Consider the following 17701-nt stretch of genomic DNA (forward strand, 5'->3'; position numbering starts at 1 on the left):
CACATTTTACATTTCTCCGAGCTCCAGCCTCTCTATTGGCGTACTAATTCACTGTCAGCATTGTGAAAGGGGACCTAGTGCTCTCCTTGACTATAAAGGGATAATGCACAGAGAAATGTAAATTCTGTCATCTACTCAACCTCTGGCCACTGTCTATCTTCATCGTACGTTAAAGAGCAGACTTGACATTCTGTAGGATATTTCCTTTGTTTTTCACAGTAGAAATAATAAGTCAAGTCAAGTTTATTTGTATAGCGTTTTTCACAATACAGATTGTATCAAAGCAGCTTCACAGTATTAAATTTAAATAATACAACAAAGTTTGTTTCAAGAGGAATTTATTGATTGATAAAAATTAAATTAAATATCCCCAAAATATCCCCAAAATATTAATACATTAAAATGACTCGGATGAGATATTTTAAATATTTGATATTTTTTGTGGGGCACATGTTAGGGTGATACAATTGTCCTGATATCATAATGAAGAAAAAAAGCTTTAAAGCCCCCTTGTAGTCAATCATTTTGTCCCTTAAAACTCATCTTTGATCACCAAAATGACATATTTAAACATTATTTTCTAGAAATTGTTTTTTTGTCATGCCTTAAAATAGCTTGAATGTAACTCTACACTCTTGCCTCATTTAGTATACGTGGTTCTATGAATATGCAAATGAGCCCCGCCTCCACTTACTCACACCAGCTCAGAGATCCACTCTTTGACGGTCACACATTGACCTGATTGGTTACAAGGTCATTTGTGACATCAGAAACACCAGCGATTTCAAACTGCACTTTTGAGACTGTTTTTGGTTCACTGCAGTTTTGAGGAGAAAATACTCAGCAATGGTGTTGACTTATGAATTTGCACATGATTTGTCTTATAGCATATTAATAACACCACATAGACACATAAACAACATTAAAAGCTTGATTCTCACCATAGGAGGACTTTAAAAGAATGTAAATCTTTTGGCACAACCTTTTATAATCATTTCTTAGAAGAGACATTTCAACAAAACCACTGAATGCACTATACCTAACTTTCTTTGTTTTAGTTTTTTTGAGATAAGTACATAGTGGTTACCTAATATAAAGTGAGATCATATTTCAATATAGAATTTTTCATTATTATTTTAACCATTAATAATTGTGTACACTAAGATGCATTCAAGGTGTAAAGAAAATGGTGTTCATTTTTATTTAATGGTTATCCCACATGACATTTTTAGAGTCATTAAACCACATAAGGTTGAGTATATTATGACAGAATTTCATTTTTGGGTGAACTAAGGGGCCGGTCACACTACACATTTCGTTCCATTGACTTCTATTCATACACATGCGAATGCATCAGACCGGAAACGCAAGCTCATTTCCCATTTCGCTGTTCGAGTGTGATGAACTCTGACCTGTGAATTCGCATTCGCATTCGCGAAGACGTGTGACAGAAAATCAATACGTCATGGTGTGACCGCTTGGCTGAAATTAAAGAATGCATATTTTTGCAGTAAAGTCGAGTAGATTGTATATTTTTACATTTTGAATGTACTATTGTTATGTTATGTTGAATTCATGTTATAAAAAAAGAGTGTGTGACATCATATCACAACCTTTACAGAGTCCATAGAAATTGAGTAATCAAAGTCTAGTGTGAGCGCAGATTAATTCTGCTGTCCAAATTATGAGCTGAAAATGTTACATGCACGCATAAATACAAGACCCTGCCAGAAGGACCTCTGAAGCTGCAATTGTCCTATGCCTGTCAAGACAATAAGAAAATTCCAACAACAAATCCATCAAAAAGAAGTAGAAAAAACGCAGGCTAAGAAGAAGCAAGGCAAATCAGTGCGTAATCCTTTGGCGTCATGTGCACTACATCCTGAACTTGGCTAATGCTACACACTAAAAGGAACCACTTGGCCCACTCCAAGCATACAAATCAATTACTTACACATGCATCTCGGCAATAACCGAAGCCAAACAGATATAAAATAACAGCTTGTTCCATTCCCACTCTGACTCGTATCTCTTCTGGATTAGAATTGCACTGGCAGTTGATATCCCGTGGTGGATGTCATTTTACTGCAGATTTGCCTTAAGTCAGCACTAATTCTTTATCTTTCAGTCTCTTCTCTTCGCATCTCACTCCCTTGCTCTTTGTCTCATTCGGGGGTTGAGCTGAATCAGAAGCTGTCAAGACAGATATCCACTCGACATGGCCGTCACATAGAAATGAGATTAAGCGTGGCTGTTTCTAACATCTAGAGTCTGACACCCAACCTGTGCCTGACGGACCCAACAAGCCGTCTGGTCTAAGGCAAGTTTTGAGTTTGCATCAGTAACTTTTTGACACATACACTGTAAAAAGTGGTAACTTGCAATTGAGCTACCTGATATAACAAAAACAAAAATAACAAAAAAAATTGTGTTGGTTTAAATCAATATATTTAGGTGGATAACATCACTGAAGTATATTTTTCACTTGAATAAAAACAGTTCATTTAGATGTCATTTTCCCCCCCCCCAGTGTGTACATGGTCCTTCATATTTTAGTCAGAGCTATGAGAATCTCTTGAAGAAATAAGGAGCAATTTAAAGAGTTCAGTCCTAAATTACTTAACATTGTCATTCACCTCAGGTCAGATTTTCAGGTTTTGTTTATGGCCGTGTTCAGGCTTGAATTACATATATATAGACTAATCTGTTTCACTTTATTTTGATGGTCCCTTTAACACATTCTGTTGACAATACGTTAGACCCACATGTCTACTAACTGTCATTAGAGGGTTAGAATAAGTAGTTGCGAAGTTACTTATAGTCAGTAGAATGTCTGTTGGGAGACTATCACAATAAATTGTTAGCAGATATTAAGCAGACAGTCTATTGATACTCTAATAAGTGTTAGTTGACATCTAGTTGCATACAGTTACTTATAGTCAACAGAATGTTCAAAAGGGACAATCAAAATAAAGTGTTACCAACTAATCTAATACTATATTCATAAATGATTAATCTACAGAAATGTATGGATTTCAATCAACAATTAATGTTGTGTAGAGAGTCCTGAAATGGTCGTTTTTGCTTTTTTTACTTTATGAAACAGCACACGTCAAGTGGAACCTTGAGTTTAAAGGCTTACTGTCAAAGTGCTGGTCTCATCTCGTTTTTCTCTGAAAGTCTCGAAGGCTGAACTTCAATAATTCTGTGTTGCATCATCTGCCAAGTTACTAAACTTGCTTCCGTGTTTGGAATGGTAGCTTTCTCATTTCTCTTTGTAACCCAGAACACACAGCTGCTCTTAGTGAGCCATTATATAGTAAAGCCCATGACATCACTTGACAAGTGCAGTTTTCTGTCCAGTGTTGACACGTTTCCTATTGAAATGGTGGAACATAACAATTTGATCATCCTTTTCTTTCTTTTTTTTTCTTCTTTTTTTTAATAAAGTAGCCAATTAGTTTTAGTTATGTCATAGCTACTTTGCAACTTGCTACTTGTTAAATGTTTAAATCAGGGCCATAACCACCATATATATAGAGGAGGACACATCCCCCCAATAATAAGAAACTATAACTTGCTGGCCCTGAAAATGCATTAAAGAGATCGTTAATATAGTCCAAGTGACTCCAGTGGCTCAATCTTAAGTTTATAAAGCGACGAGAATACTTTTTGTGCGCAAAAAAACATTAAAAAAACGATTTTATTCCACTAGTCATTTCCTTCTCTCTGGGCCTCGAGTTTTTTCATGTAGTGTTTTAGCGCAGTGTGTCTGTGTTGCACGTCACACGCATCACACACATGACCAGCGTCGGCCAATAGTGAGCCTACGTGTGACGTACAACACAGACGCGCTGCGCTAAAACACTACGTGAACTCACTCGAGGCCCAGAGAGAAGGAAATGACTAGTGGAATAAAGTCGTTATTTTTGTTTGTTTTTGCGCACAAAAAGTATTCTCGTCGCTTTATAAACTTAAGATTAAGCCACTGTAGTCACTTGGACTATATTAACGATGTCTTTAATGCATTTTCTGGGCCAGCAAGTTATAGTGTCTTAGAAGCCTATGGAGGAGTGAGACAGCTCTCAGATTTAATCAAAAATATCTTAATTTGTGTTCCGAAGATGAACGAAGGTCTTACGGGGTTGGAACAACATGAGGGTGAGTAATTACTGACAGAATTTTCATTTTTGTATATCTATTAGTGTTGCACGGTGTACCGATACTTCAAAAGTATCGCGATACTCGGAAATTAAAAACGTCACGATACCTACATTTATCAGTATCGATACTTAATTTTTTTTTGTTGAAAAAACGCCTCCCTATGGACGTCTGTGTTTTTTTCCTGACGCACGCAGCAAAGAACCTGCCGCTGTCAGTGTCATGTGACAAAACACTACAGCGAGATGGCTGCATGTGCGAGCACAAGTGGTCCACGACTCGTAGAAAAAGATGACGCGAGGAGTGACATATGGAAGTACGTTGCCTACCTTGCTCTGTTGCACGTTGCACCGATACTTCAAAAGTAAATAGGAAATGAAAAACGTCACGATTCCTTAATTTATTAGTATCATACTTCTAAGAATGACCACGTTCCAGATTTGTAAGGCCGGCGACACACTGTCTGCGTGTCGTGTCCGTTTTTATTTCGGCTCCCATGTTAACTGTCTGCGTGACACATGCGTCTGGGCGCAGCTCGAGACGCGCGGAAAACGCGTGTATGCTACAAATAGAACCGACGCCTATTTTTCACGCGACACGCAAGCCTGTTGGAAGCGTTTCCAGGCAAAATAGAATAGGAAAAGATGTTTCTATGTCATTTTGACACGAATACATATTAATAAATGACATTTTGATGTTTGAAAGTTTTGACATAAATACAATATAAATGTAATTAAAAAAAATATTATCGATTTTTCAAATATTGCACCTCTCAATACAGAACGAATTATTCTGTAGCCCATTGTTGTCTTTGCTGCTATATATTTATGTTTAACATGAAGTATAGGCCTTCCACAACTCTCTCCCCACATGTCAAATATATCACCAATGAGGCTTATCATATGTTACCAATATTAAACATTGTTTAATATAATCGCTGTTCATATTTTTATTCAAAGTTCAGAATCAAGATAAAGCTCTTATGTTTCTTATGATAAATGAGATAATGCTGCTAAATTTATCTCTTTTTTTCCCTTGAATGTCATTGCTCTAATTTATTTTTTATATTTCATATTTCATATTTTGTTCAAATGTTTAATATATCTGCTGTTCATATGTTCATTTATTAGTGTGTTATATGATTAGAATGTTGTCCCGGTTTTAAAATAAAGCACAGCAGTGATATTTGAGAGTGTTTCTCCCTTTTCAGGAAAAGTATCGAAAAAGTATCGAAATCGCAATACTTGACTTGGTATCGGTATCGAAACAATAATGTTGGTATCGTGACAACACTAATATCTATATACTAAACATGAACTAAAAGTCAAAATTCTAATTGTGAATTCAAAGGGCCTTTAAAAGCTCAGAGTTCAGAGTACACAAAGACTAAAAGAGAGTTGCATTGTGTTTGATGGTGGTCTCAAAACGTGAACGATGAAGTTTTAACTATCCCAATTTGTATATCAAAGAGTTTGAGAAATGTTAAGAGTTTTAGGAATGTTATGAAGCTTTACACTCACACAAATTTCAAAAAATGAGCTTCAGATCCATCTCTTTTGAGGTTATTTATTCTGAGGTCTTAGAGCAACACTTGCCCCTGGCATTCAGTAAACCCTTGACACTTCATCCCTCACACAGCTCTTTATGGCTCAAAGTCTCATTTTGTTCAAAATGTTTTTGCTTCAACAAGTTTTTCGTCTGAGGTTTGTCAGTTGTAATAACTTCCAGCATGATTACAAGTTGCATCACTATGACCAACCAATCAGAAATAACCTCAAGGCTAAATTCCCCTGAAATTATATGAAGACGAGTGCAGAAATTCAAGAAATAGTTGGAACTTTTTTTCATTTAAATGATATAGGAATCATATAAAAAATTTAAAAAAGATTAAAAAAAGAATTTACAAAAAAGGAGGAAGTAAATTAAAATGGCATCATGATACCAAAGGGGAATTTTAAAAAGTTCTCTTACAAAATGGTTAAGGTTGAGTAACACTACCGTACACAAACCATTATAGTTGCTACTAGTCTTGATGTTGATATATTATTATTATTATTATTATTATTATTATTATTATTATTATTATGAATAATAATAATAAATGAAAACACATACTAGGACTAGGCAGTAAATACTTTGAATTGGTAAATGTGTCCTCCCAAAGAGATTTTACTGTAGAGGAACATTTATTTCTGCTGCTTTCAATGGGTAGGATCACTTTACATTATTTGCATGTTAGAAGTTAGAAAGATGAATAAACATTAAAACACAGAATGGAAGATGAGAGAAAAAAAAATGTTATTAAGGGGTTTTGTTAAACACAGTTGTTGCCAAGCAACATCACAGCATTTCACATTAAAATAGAACAGAAGGTAACAGTTTCTCATGCAACTGATGTGAATCATAAAGTCGCAAGTGTGTGCATATCAACAGTTATCATCACAGCTTCATATTCTGGTTATTATTGCAAAACCATCGTTCATTTGTTGAATGATGTTGAATGATGAATAATCTTTAAGCATCCAAACATCAATTTCTGAATAAAATGAGAAAATAATCAAATGAGATTTTATTAGATTATTACTATATTGTTATATAAATATTATAAATAAATATTATATAATAATTTTTTATAATATTTTTAGCAAAAGTACTGTGATATATACTGTATATGATATAAATTTACTCAAACCATGTGTTTGGTCTAATCCATTTATTTTGAGTTTCTAACATATATATTGTCTATATCTCAAAACGTTTCAGTTGCAGAGGCATAATCATGAGTTCTTTCCATTCTGTTGTCGCTTGTCGAGTTTTCCAATAATGAGGAAGATATTCTTAAATTTGGCCTTGTTAAAATCTATCACCATGGTTATTGTAACTAGAAGAATGTTACTATTGTCAAAAAAGTCATCCACGCTCCACTGCAGTTTGGCTAATTATAATTCTAGTTTATAAAATCGAGTCCTTTTAAAAAGCATGCATAATTATCAAAACTTGCCTAAAAGTGTGCCTAATTGAGTTATATAGGAAGTATAACACATGCACATAATCACCTTATCCTTATATAAGAGCACTGCACTAGTCAGTGAGGTCATTTTGTGTTGAGTGATACTTGATTGCACTTTGCATTCCAATGAGAAGTGTCCTGATACCTACTTATAATGCAGCAACATTGCACTAGAGGCTCTAAAATCACCTTGCCACATCAAACGCTATGTTCTTCTACACACATGTACACACTCAAGTAGTTGCTTAATGAAGTCTCAGAGAGAGCACAAAATCCCACTCAATATGCCTTTTCCTGTTTGGTTTCAAGCTGCACAAAGATGCCCATGAAACACATGCACAAAGCAATTAATAAAAAAACTCATGAGTTTGGGGAAATACAGTATATGTCACATATACAACTAGAGGATTAGAGAATGTGGGTTTACATCAGTCACCGAGTACGAGAACAATGCCAAATCCAGCTTTAATTCTCGGAACCCCAAAGAACTTTTAAAACCATTTGAAGTCATCAAAGATGCCTTGTAAATAATTCTTGAAATAACTAATCATGAATCATATTATCTCCTATTAATTATGATAATGAAATGTTTCAATCTTTATTCAAGCATCTTCTCTTGCATATGGTCAAGAGTAACAAGGTCTCTAATAGAGAGCTGCCGGAATGACGCCTTGGTCCTCTCAACAAAAACCCAATCGGATTTATCCATTGTTAAAGAAAGTAAGTTCTGTGACCAACAAAAGATTATGATTCTTACATGTTTTGTTCCTCATGATATCCTTCACAAATGAACACAACTTTTTTTTAAATTCAATCGGCAGGAGTAAAAAGCTAAACGTAGGTTATAAACTAACTACACCACGGACACATGACTTCAACGTTACCATCACTAAGCTTCCGACAACTCCTTCAGTATTTATTTTAAAAGTATTTTCCCTTAAAGTTTGAGTTGGAATAGTTTGCAAGAGCATGTGTAATCCCCCTGGTTCTACTCGCATCGCTCCGAGCGGGATTCGAACCGGCGTTTTCGACGGGTGCGCTAACAAGGCCCGCAGCCTCTAGTGTCAGTCCCTAGAGCGCCTCTTGAGGCCAGGGGAGTGAGGTTTACTCGCTCTGATTATCAACACAATAAGGCTGTGGAAGTGGAATAGTGAGTAGATGAGTTTATCTATTCAGTGTGATGATGTTTAACATCCCTGACAAACTCTGTAATCTCATTTAGCCACTTGTTAGCAACCACCTTTTACAAGACAAGTGAAAGCTTTTTAAAAAATATGTCGTAGAATAAAACTTAATATTGAGTTTGTGTTAACCACAGACCTTATTTCAGGCAATCAACCATAACCCATTCAAAAAACCCATTGATTTTGGGACAATGGAGCCAGATGAGCTATAATGCTAACTGCTATTTCCAGGTTTTGGTCTACAAAACATCCTCCCTCAAAACTCTATATAGTGAAGAATAACCCCAGAAGTCCCATTGCCCATGCCTAAGCTATATACATTTTGCCATCAGTGGAGGCCATTTGCAGATGGCCCTTCCGAGTGAACCAGTGCACATTAGCATTGGAGATAGATGGTGGCAGGTTAAAAGGGCGGCTCATTAAGATGCATAGATTTTTATCTATCTGCATGGCTAGCTGAGCCAAACATTGAAGCCCTTAAAGATGGATCCTTTTAAATTGAAAGCAACTATAACTGAATTTTTACACAGGCCCAATGTTCCTCTTGGGAACAGAATGGGAATTTGGTCAGTAAAATAAATGTAATATCAGAAGAAAATAAAATGTTTCATCAGCTTACTAGGTGCAGTCATGCAAAATATCTGTTTGTTGTGGCTATTGTGAGTGTTTCTTCAAGTTGAGAGAACATATTCACACTTCAGTTGAGTGTTCACAAGTACTATGTGTGGAATCAAATGAGTGAAAATAGTAGCTGAGTGCCTTAGTGATCATCTTACACCGTTAGCTACAAATGACTTGGTTCAAGTAAAAAATAAAAATAAAAATAAAATGCACTATAGTAGCTGTGGTTTGGTATTCAACTTCCGTTGCCAGTCTTGGAAAGGGCCTGAGGCAGTCTGAGGTCCTGGCCAATGATTTAGCGATACATATTTGAAACTTTTGTTGTGGACAAACTTTTTTTGCAATTAAAATTAAGAAAACATTTCACAATACACCAGTGACCTTGACACTCAAGTTCTGCTCCACATACTTTGGACTTTAAGATCAGTTTTTGATCAGTGAAACAGTGAAACAATGCTCTTAGTTGTAAACAGGTGCACCTCCAGTTCATTGATTATAGAAAATACATCAACAATGAACCCCTGTGTCATTTGACACCTTATTGATTTTCCCATGAGTGTTTGATTGATACAAGCTTGAAAAGTCAAGAGGCAATTGATTCTCACTTACTTCAATGCAGTATCCTATTATTAGAGGATGCCTAGATGCTCCACTCGCGTCGAGAACTTGATCTCAATCTGGTGAGACGGCACAGACGACACACAAACGCCTACAAACGTAAAGCCTTTGACTGCACTGGAATTCAACGCCTTCTGTTAAACCATAAACCAAAAGCGTCTTTCAATGCAACATCAGTTTTCAAGCAACCCTGTGAAAGAACTTCAACCAAATCCGAAAACAACATATCCTTAAAGGTGAGCAAGGCTCCTGTGAGAAAACTAACCATGCTTCAAAGCAAAATCGGCATTAAATCTCTGTGTGGGGGAGCAGGAGAGCATTGAAATCTATGACTTTCAAGTATGTTATTTAGATGACAATAGATCCAATTTTGGAGCAGGTCTGTTTGAAAAATTAGAAAAATCTCAAAAACAAAGTCTTAAATATATAACCTACGGCTACAGACTTCTATGCATAGTGAATATGCTAATCTTCCCAAATTGCTGTTTTGCTGTAATCTGCATAATTAGCACTTTTAGCTCAATTGATGTTGACATTGAGGGAAATAAAACACACTGACAAAAATTGCATTCTCCTGATTGTTTTCATCAAGGCACCATTTTCTCTATAAGTCTTTCATATGCAGAGATAATAGGCTTATGTGTCTCAAACAAATCCTGGAACGCATGTCCTAAGCCATTCATGATGCTCAATGCTCAAAAGTCAAGGCCGCCTCTGAAATACTGGTCAAAATAAGCCTGCCAATACAATAGGCTAAAAGCTGCTATTAACCAAAATGTGGTGATGAGCATTTAAATAATCCTAGCTACTCCACGCTAGTCCTGTGTAGGGATGGGAATAGAAAATCGTTTCCAATTCTGGAATCGGACACTTAAGGTCAGGAATCGGATACTTGTTTCGATTCTGCTTATCAATTCATGTGTGCGCATTTTAATGTGGTTTTAAATCATTCAAGCGCAAGAAGACACAAAAGAGAACTCAATTCGGCACTCAATTTGCATGCACAAAAAGCCTCCTCTCATAGTGCACGGATACTGAATTGAGTTCTCTTTTGTGTCTTCTTGCGCTTGAACGGACAATTAGAGGGTTTTGCAGCTTAGAGCGATTAAATTGCCTTTTTTGAACTGGGATAGAAGTTTTAAGATGTCAACAAAGCCTTTTTGCAATTGGAGAATCAAAAGTATTCTATTTTATTCTAATTCTCAAGACAGATTAAAGCTTCTGTGAGTAATTTCTGCATCGTTAGCGGCACCAAAAGGTTTCCAAAAAGGTATTGCATTGCTCGGACAAACACCCCGATCTCAGACCATTGGATGACCTAATGTTTCTGTCTCTGGCTGCTCAAAGAAACAGAGCAATGTTGAAAGTGCCACAGAACCACAGTGTTTACACTCTCTAGGGAAATCAATCTGTGAGAATGGCTTACTTAAGTTGTCTCTGCACATTAAACTGAAATTGGAGAAAGTATTCTACCCTCCAAAAAAAAAAATACAGACATAAACATTGTTGAGAAAGATTAGAGAATCCTTTCCTGGCTGTGTTCTTTCCAGTTTCAGAGATAAACTGTTCCAAGCAGGTGGATTATTGATCAGCTCAACTTGGAGAGAGAAACATGCTGGTTTAAAGAGGTTTACCGGTAGGGGGCTAAAAACAATCCAGAACACCCAATATGAGAATTGAGGTGACTATAAACTGGCATTAAGAGACAACAAGCTGCATAAAGTTGTTTTGTTTTTTTTACCTCCCGAAATGTTGCTATTTGTGTTTCACAGAATAATAAAGGGTTGGTTATTACATATAGGTTTGGAATGACATGAAGATGAGTGACTGATGACAAAAAGTTTCGATTTTTGGATGAACTGTTCCTTTATTAAACGAAGTCTACAACAAACTAACATTGTAAAACAGAAAAAGAGGTAACATTTTATTTTGTTTTAGACAGTCTACTATAAGTAACTTTGCCACTACATGTCAACTAACTCTCATTAGAACATTAGTAGACTGTTGGTAGACGGTAAGGTTAGGGCTCGGGTTTGTAGAATAAGTTAACATGTTGCAAATTTGTTTATAGTCAGTAGAATGTCTGTGGAGGAGCATCAAAATAAAGTCTCAGCAGATATTAAGCAGACAGTCTACGAATACTCTAATGAGAGTTAGTTGACATGCAGTTGCAAAGTTACTCATAGTTAGAATGTGGACCATCAAAATAAAGTGTTACCAAAAAGATCCTCTATTGTGCATATTGATCTATATTCCTACTACTACTATAAATATTACAACATAGGCTTATTGGAGTGCCTCTACCTACATTTTTGCAAAACTCAAAACAATTTACCTATACATACAATTCACTGCATTTTCCAGCAGAAACGAACACTAGGAAGTAAAACACCAAGAACTTTTATTCCTTTTCAACACAATTACAGGGGCAGATTATTGATTAAAGGGATACTCCACCGTTTGTTTTTTCATATTACACTAAGTTATTCCCTTAACTAAGACGAGTTGATACATACCTCTCTCGTCTCAGTGTGTGCGCTCAATCGCTCTGGCGCGCGGCGACACTCTGATAGCACTTAGCTTAGCCCAGTTCATTCATTAGGGACCAAACAGAGATGAAGCTAGAAGCGACCAAACACCTCCACGTTTTCCCTATTTAAATACAGTTACACGAGTAGTTACACGACCAAAAACGGTGGAGTGTCCCTTTAATCAAGACTTTTTCTGTACGTTTCCTTGAACTCAAAACACTTTCACTTTAAAACACTAATGTATTTTGATGTTTGCAACACATTATCATCTCCATTTTGAATGGCTTTTCTGGTGTAGTGAATTCACCATTTGCGATGCAGAGCGCAAAGTCCTTTGAAACATGTCACGATAAAAGAGCTCAAAGACTTGTAGAAGCAAGCTAAAATGGCATGGTTGCTTCAGCAATGTGTTTTTGTCTCATGCTTGCTTTTGTTAACACTATCGGGTATCTTTAGGGTTTAGTGGAGGTGTATGTTATTTTCAAACGCGAATGAGCATTAGCCTTTTAGCGCCACTCACCGGTCATTTCATTTCTGAACTCCCACAATACGTACAACAACTAATGTAATAAAACGTTGACAGATTTTCTATAAAACTGTTATTCCTGTGAGCCTGTGTTGAAATATTAGTATTTGTTCCATGCTATTCACATACCACAGAAAGCAAGCTGAGGACAAATGAAGAACATGGAATGGTGTGCTTGTGAAGAGGAAATTTTGATTGCAGCGAAGAATGCTGAGAGCAGAAAAGGACAGACAATGTCACAAAGCACCAGGCCTGAGGAGAGAGAGAAATCATAATGACTTTTCTGACCATCAGATGAGAAAGTCTCAGTGGCCTCTGGGAGTCTTGAAGGATGAGACCTGACCACTCCGCAAAAGACAACAAGCCTTTGATACTTCAATTACAGATTATGTGATGTTCGTGGATCATACTTCATCTGCTCAAGACTTTACAGTGAAAGATTCAAATGATGTACACATACATTTGTGTATGTTTGGAAAGACACTGAAATGCAATCTACGTTTTGACCTTATCTGAAAAATAAAGCCTTTAATGTATGCATAACTTTAGAGTTTGTATTTTTACGAATCCTCTAAGGAGAAGGTCGGAGCTGAAATTGCTGGAATTTCTGAGAGGGCATCGCCACAGGTGACCAGGTTCAATACTCAGACTCTCATTTACAAGTAAATGACCTTTTTAATGGCAAATTTATTTATAAATGGAATCTAGATGGAACTAATGAAAGTCATTTGCACTCTTTCTATTGATGAATTGAATTATCTTGAAAGCTCAACAAGTATGAAACCTAACTGAAACACTGCCAAAACGATGTTTAAAAATCACACCGAATAAAATAGAATAAGTTCACTGTGTCAAATAAATGATAAATAAATTGATTTCACAATTACTACGATAAAAAACAACCAATGAATTCCATTTACATCTGTAAAGTTTTAGTGTTTATCTAAACAAAAACAAACAAAAAAGAGTATAGAACCAGACTTCATGATTACTAATGACATCACAGAGTAATATGGATGTGATTTTAAATTCATTTGGGCATTAAATAGTATCCTCTTTATGATGGTTTATTCAATATTTAAACCCGAAAAATATCACAGAAAAAGCAAGTTTATGTGATTATGGCATGATTATAGTTCTTGTAATTTCATAAATAACTCAAGAGGCACTCAAGTCTCTGCGGCTACTTCGCTGTAATCAAAGTATGATTGGTATAGAAGATTCCAGACTGACTATAATAATTATTTATCCATGCACCACTTCAAATGCACATAAGGTAACTGTGATTATGCGGAAAACAGCAGAGCATGTAGGGAAAAAAATGCCACCATGGTTTCGTCACGGTGACACAACCATCTATCAGCCCATCGTCACCAGATCAGCACGCTCCGCACACTCGTTCACTCTCCCCGGACTACTGATTCAACGCACCCGTACTTCCTCATCGACCGTCCTGCACGATATATACCACACACAACCTGCACACCATTGTCTGGTCTCATCCAACCACGTACAGACTCATCTCTTGCTACAACTCCCGTTACCAGCCTGAGACTTACCTGCCTGACCACCCGTCTTCGGATGCCCGTCTTCAGTCTTCTGTTGTCTGATCCCGAGCCGTTGTGTGTGTTCAGCCTGTACCATCCTTCAACCACCTGCACCTGTGATCATCTTATTCCACCCAGCTAAGTCACAGTGCAACTAGTGTTAGTTCCCTGCATCCTACTAATAAACTTTGTGTATGTGATCACCTGTCTGTTCTCTTCTGTTGTGTGACAGGTTTCATCGATCTGCTTCTTAAAAGGGACATCTTTGACAGAGAGGGTTGATGAGGGATGCCATAGAATATTTATTACAGTTTTGAATGAGCAAAGAATGAATCAGCCTTGAGTAACATTGTTCACTGATGAGGGGTTTCAGAGATCTTTCGAATCACAATATGTGGGCTGCACCAGAAACTTGAATCCTGCCTACAGAATAATCACCAAAAATGAGGAAGCTTTCAAGGGAGATGAATCAGAGATGTGAAAAGAATGTGTCAGAATCAAAGACCAAAGACTGTGTGAACAGAGTGTGACATAGGCAATATTAGGTATGCTAACCTAGCCTTACCAGAAGTGCCATTTACACTGATAAAGCAAATAGCATCAAAGCTGTGGGAGTCAGCAAAAAAACATCATAAAGTAAAGCAACCTATCTCTTGAGGTCTATGCACTTCATAGTTTTGAGTGTCTCTGAGAACATCCTCTCACGGATTATATGGGGAAAGAGGTGCCATAAACCGATTTATCAAGAATAATACTTCAAACATCATTGCAAATGTTTAATCAGAAAAACGATGCTAATGCCAAATTGTGAATGAAAGCCTGCTGTAGTGTTTCCCCAGTGGTCACTCTACTTCGGTCAACACTGAGACTCTCAACACAAAATTCCAATGAGAAAACAGATCAACGGTTTTGGATTTTACAGGAGGGATGGGGCAAGCCATTAAATGGGTTTTGCATCTGTCAGCTTATGCGATTTTGCCCCTTGTGCGTGCAGTGATGCTGTGTAGTCTTTAATGGTGTTGCAGTGCCACCCTTGTGAACAGCCAATGAATTACCAAGACTGATAGCATTGCAACAATACAAAGGGGGAAGTGACAAATCTCAGCATAACCAAATCACAGTGGAAAACTTTTTTGCTGTACACAAACTTTTCTCACTGTCGTATTGTATGCAGGGGATAATGTACAGCCGGTCATTATCGCAAAAATAAACCCCAACAGGGTGATCAAGATAAGTTTTGATGTACTATGATGACATCATCAGGCTTATTACACAGCTAATCAGCATATTTATAAATACATGGACGTGAAATATTGAATTGAGCTGAAGTTACAGCATTGCATGGGCAATGGCCATTATTAAGACCTATCTGACTGCAGATTAACCAAGAACTGTGTAAAAATGAATAGAACTGCTTACTATAACAATAACTGAGCACAAGTAAGAAATTAACTGTGTTTTTTTTTTTTTTTTAGATAACATTTATAAATTGTTGAGGGGGCCCCCTGGACCTGTGGGCCCCAAAACAGTTTCCACCTTTAACCTAAGCGACAGCTCTGCATGTAATTACACTGCAAATTAAACTCAGTAACACTTTATTTTACAGTGTCCTTGTTACACATGATATAACTATAAATTATCTATAATTACATGCAACTAACTCTAAATCAAACCCCAATCCTAACCTACGTAGCATGTAGTTAATTACTATTACTCAATAAAATGTTTAATTGCAATGAAACATGGACAAGTATAACCTTAAACTCTATAAACACGGCAATCATCGCAAAGTTGAATTCTTACCACTTGAAGCGATGTGAATGAAGAGGCGGGCGTCCGAAGCTCTGATGGCAGCGGAGTACTTGTCCTCTTTCCCCGGGACCTGCACTTTCCGCTCGGGCATGAGTCGGACCCTGAGCCGGCCTCCCTCCGCCCCCAGCCACCACTCCAAAATCCGCGTTAGGTCCATTTCCAGGAACACAACCGGCGAGTCCTCGTACACATGCAGTCCTCCACATCCCGTTTTAACCATCTCTTCTCCCACCTCCACCACAACTTGATTGGACTTTCGACTGGCGCTGGTCAAACCTAAATTCAAAACTTTCGGCACGGGACGCTTCTGTCGATACGGGAGCTGTCCAGTGCTGGATCTGTTGAGGTTCATCCCGGCCAACTTTACATCAACCAAACTGGCGATGGTTTTTTGCAACGGAACGCAGCGCATGAGCAAGTTCGCGCGCACCGTGTAACATCCATTAAACGACAGACAGTCTCCGTTAAGCGGGCGCTTTATAAACAGAGCCAAGTAGTAACGTAACAGCGACGGGACGGCGAAATCCACCGAGAGCGTCTTCCTCTTGATCCGAGAGGGGGAGGTCTGGTTGGAGTCCTTTCTGTCGGTGGCGTTGATGAACGCGGACGTGGGAAAAGTAGTAAGTGCGTCCGCGGTTCTCTGAGAAGCGCACTGCAGCTCCGAAAGAAATGCCGCAGACCAAAGAAAAAAGTAGAGTATCCGTGCGATCATGATTTTAGGCTAAAAAGATCCAATTTTCTTTTGGGTTCTGCTTCACTCCGGCACCCGCACGCTCTCCAAATGGGGTGCTGAAACGGGAAACGAATGGAGAGCTATTCGAGTCTACATATCTTCTCCTTGTGCATTAAGATGTGCTTGCTTTTATCAAAGCTCTTGAGGTTGCTATTTAATCCCCGCATATTAAGGAAGAATAATCCACAAAATAATTAATTGGTAGGGTCATTAAATCGCACAAAAAAGATTCGCCTCTTGTGGAGCTTCTTGGTATGCCTAACAAGTTCTCCAGGGCTGCTCAAAGGCTCCTTGTATCTGCATGCAATACCTCAGAGTCGTTCTGTCAGCAATCCTTTTTTTTTTCTTTTTTTTTTTTTTCAGCAGTCGAATAATAACAGATCCTTACACATTTAACATGTCCACTTTTCGATAATACAACATATTTACACGACAAACTGCGCGCGTTGAAATCAAACACAATCCATGGAATACCGTGTTTCTGCCGATCATAAACACAAGTTTATTTTTTATCATACTGTGACTAATAATACTTTCCGCTTTTTGGACGTGGTCGATCTAAATCGAGCGGGTCTTACCTGCGCAGCCAGTCAAAACGAGGGAGCCTTTTCAGCGCGAGCTACTCATTTGAGGCTGCAAATGCCGCGCGCGCGCGAGCCCACTGTGCGCGTGCCACCCCGGCGCTCCGATTTTTTTTTTTTTTTTTTTTTTTTTTTTGGTTTGTGAAACTCACTTCTGCATCTCTTTATGACGTCACCAGCAGCAGGTCGTTAGACGCGAATATGTGCCCCTTAAAACTACCGTGATTGGTGTCGACACTCGTCACGGCACTCGAAACTCATTGAAATGACCGAGATGGCACCTCCTTATGGCGGCATTGCGCCGTAATTAGTTTTTAATGAATATCTGTGTATGACGAGCGTCGCCTCCCAATAATTTAGCTACTCAGATAATCATT

At 37.7% G+C, this 17701-nt stretch overlaps 1 protein-coding gene across 1 annotated transcript in view; it reads right to left on the reverse strand.

Annotated features, from left to right (window-relative positions):
• Positions 1-17484, reverse strand: part of alk (ALK receptor tyrosine kinase) — a 465705-nt gene extending 448221 nt beyond the window's left edge. The window contains exon 1 of the mRNA XM_082143697.1: positions 16002-17484. Within this exon, the coding sequence (XP_081999823.1) occupies positions 16002-16722 (721 nt within the window). The 5' untranslated portion in view covers positions 16723-17484. The remainder of the gene's footprint in view (positions 1-16001) is intronic.
• Between the last annotated feature and the right edge of the window lie 217 nt (positions 17485-17701).

The sequence above is a fragment of the Leuciscus leuciscus genome (genome assembly GCF_965113295.1).
Source record: "Leuciscus leuciscus genome assembly, chromosome: 17".
In the NCBI taxonomy this organism is placed as follows: Eukaryota; Metazoa; Chordata; class Actinopteri; order Cypriniformes; family Leuciscidae; genus Leuciscus; species Leuciscus leuciscus.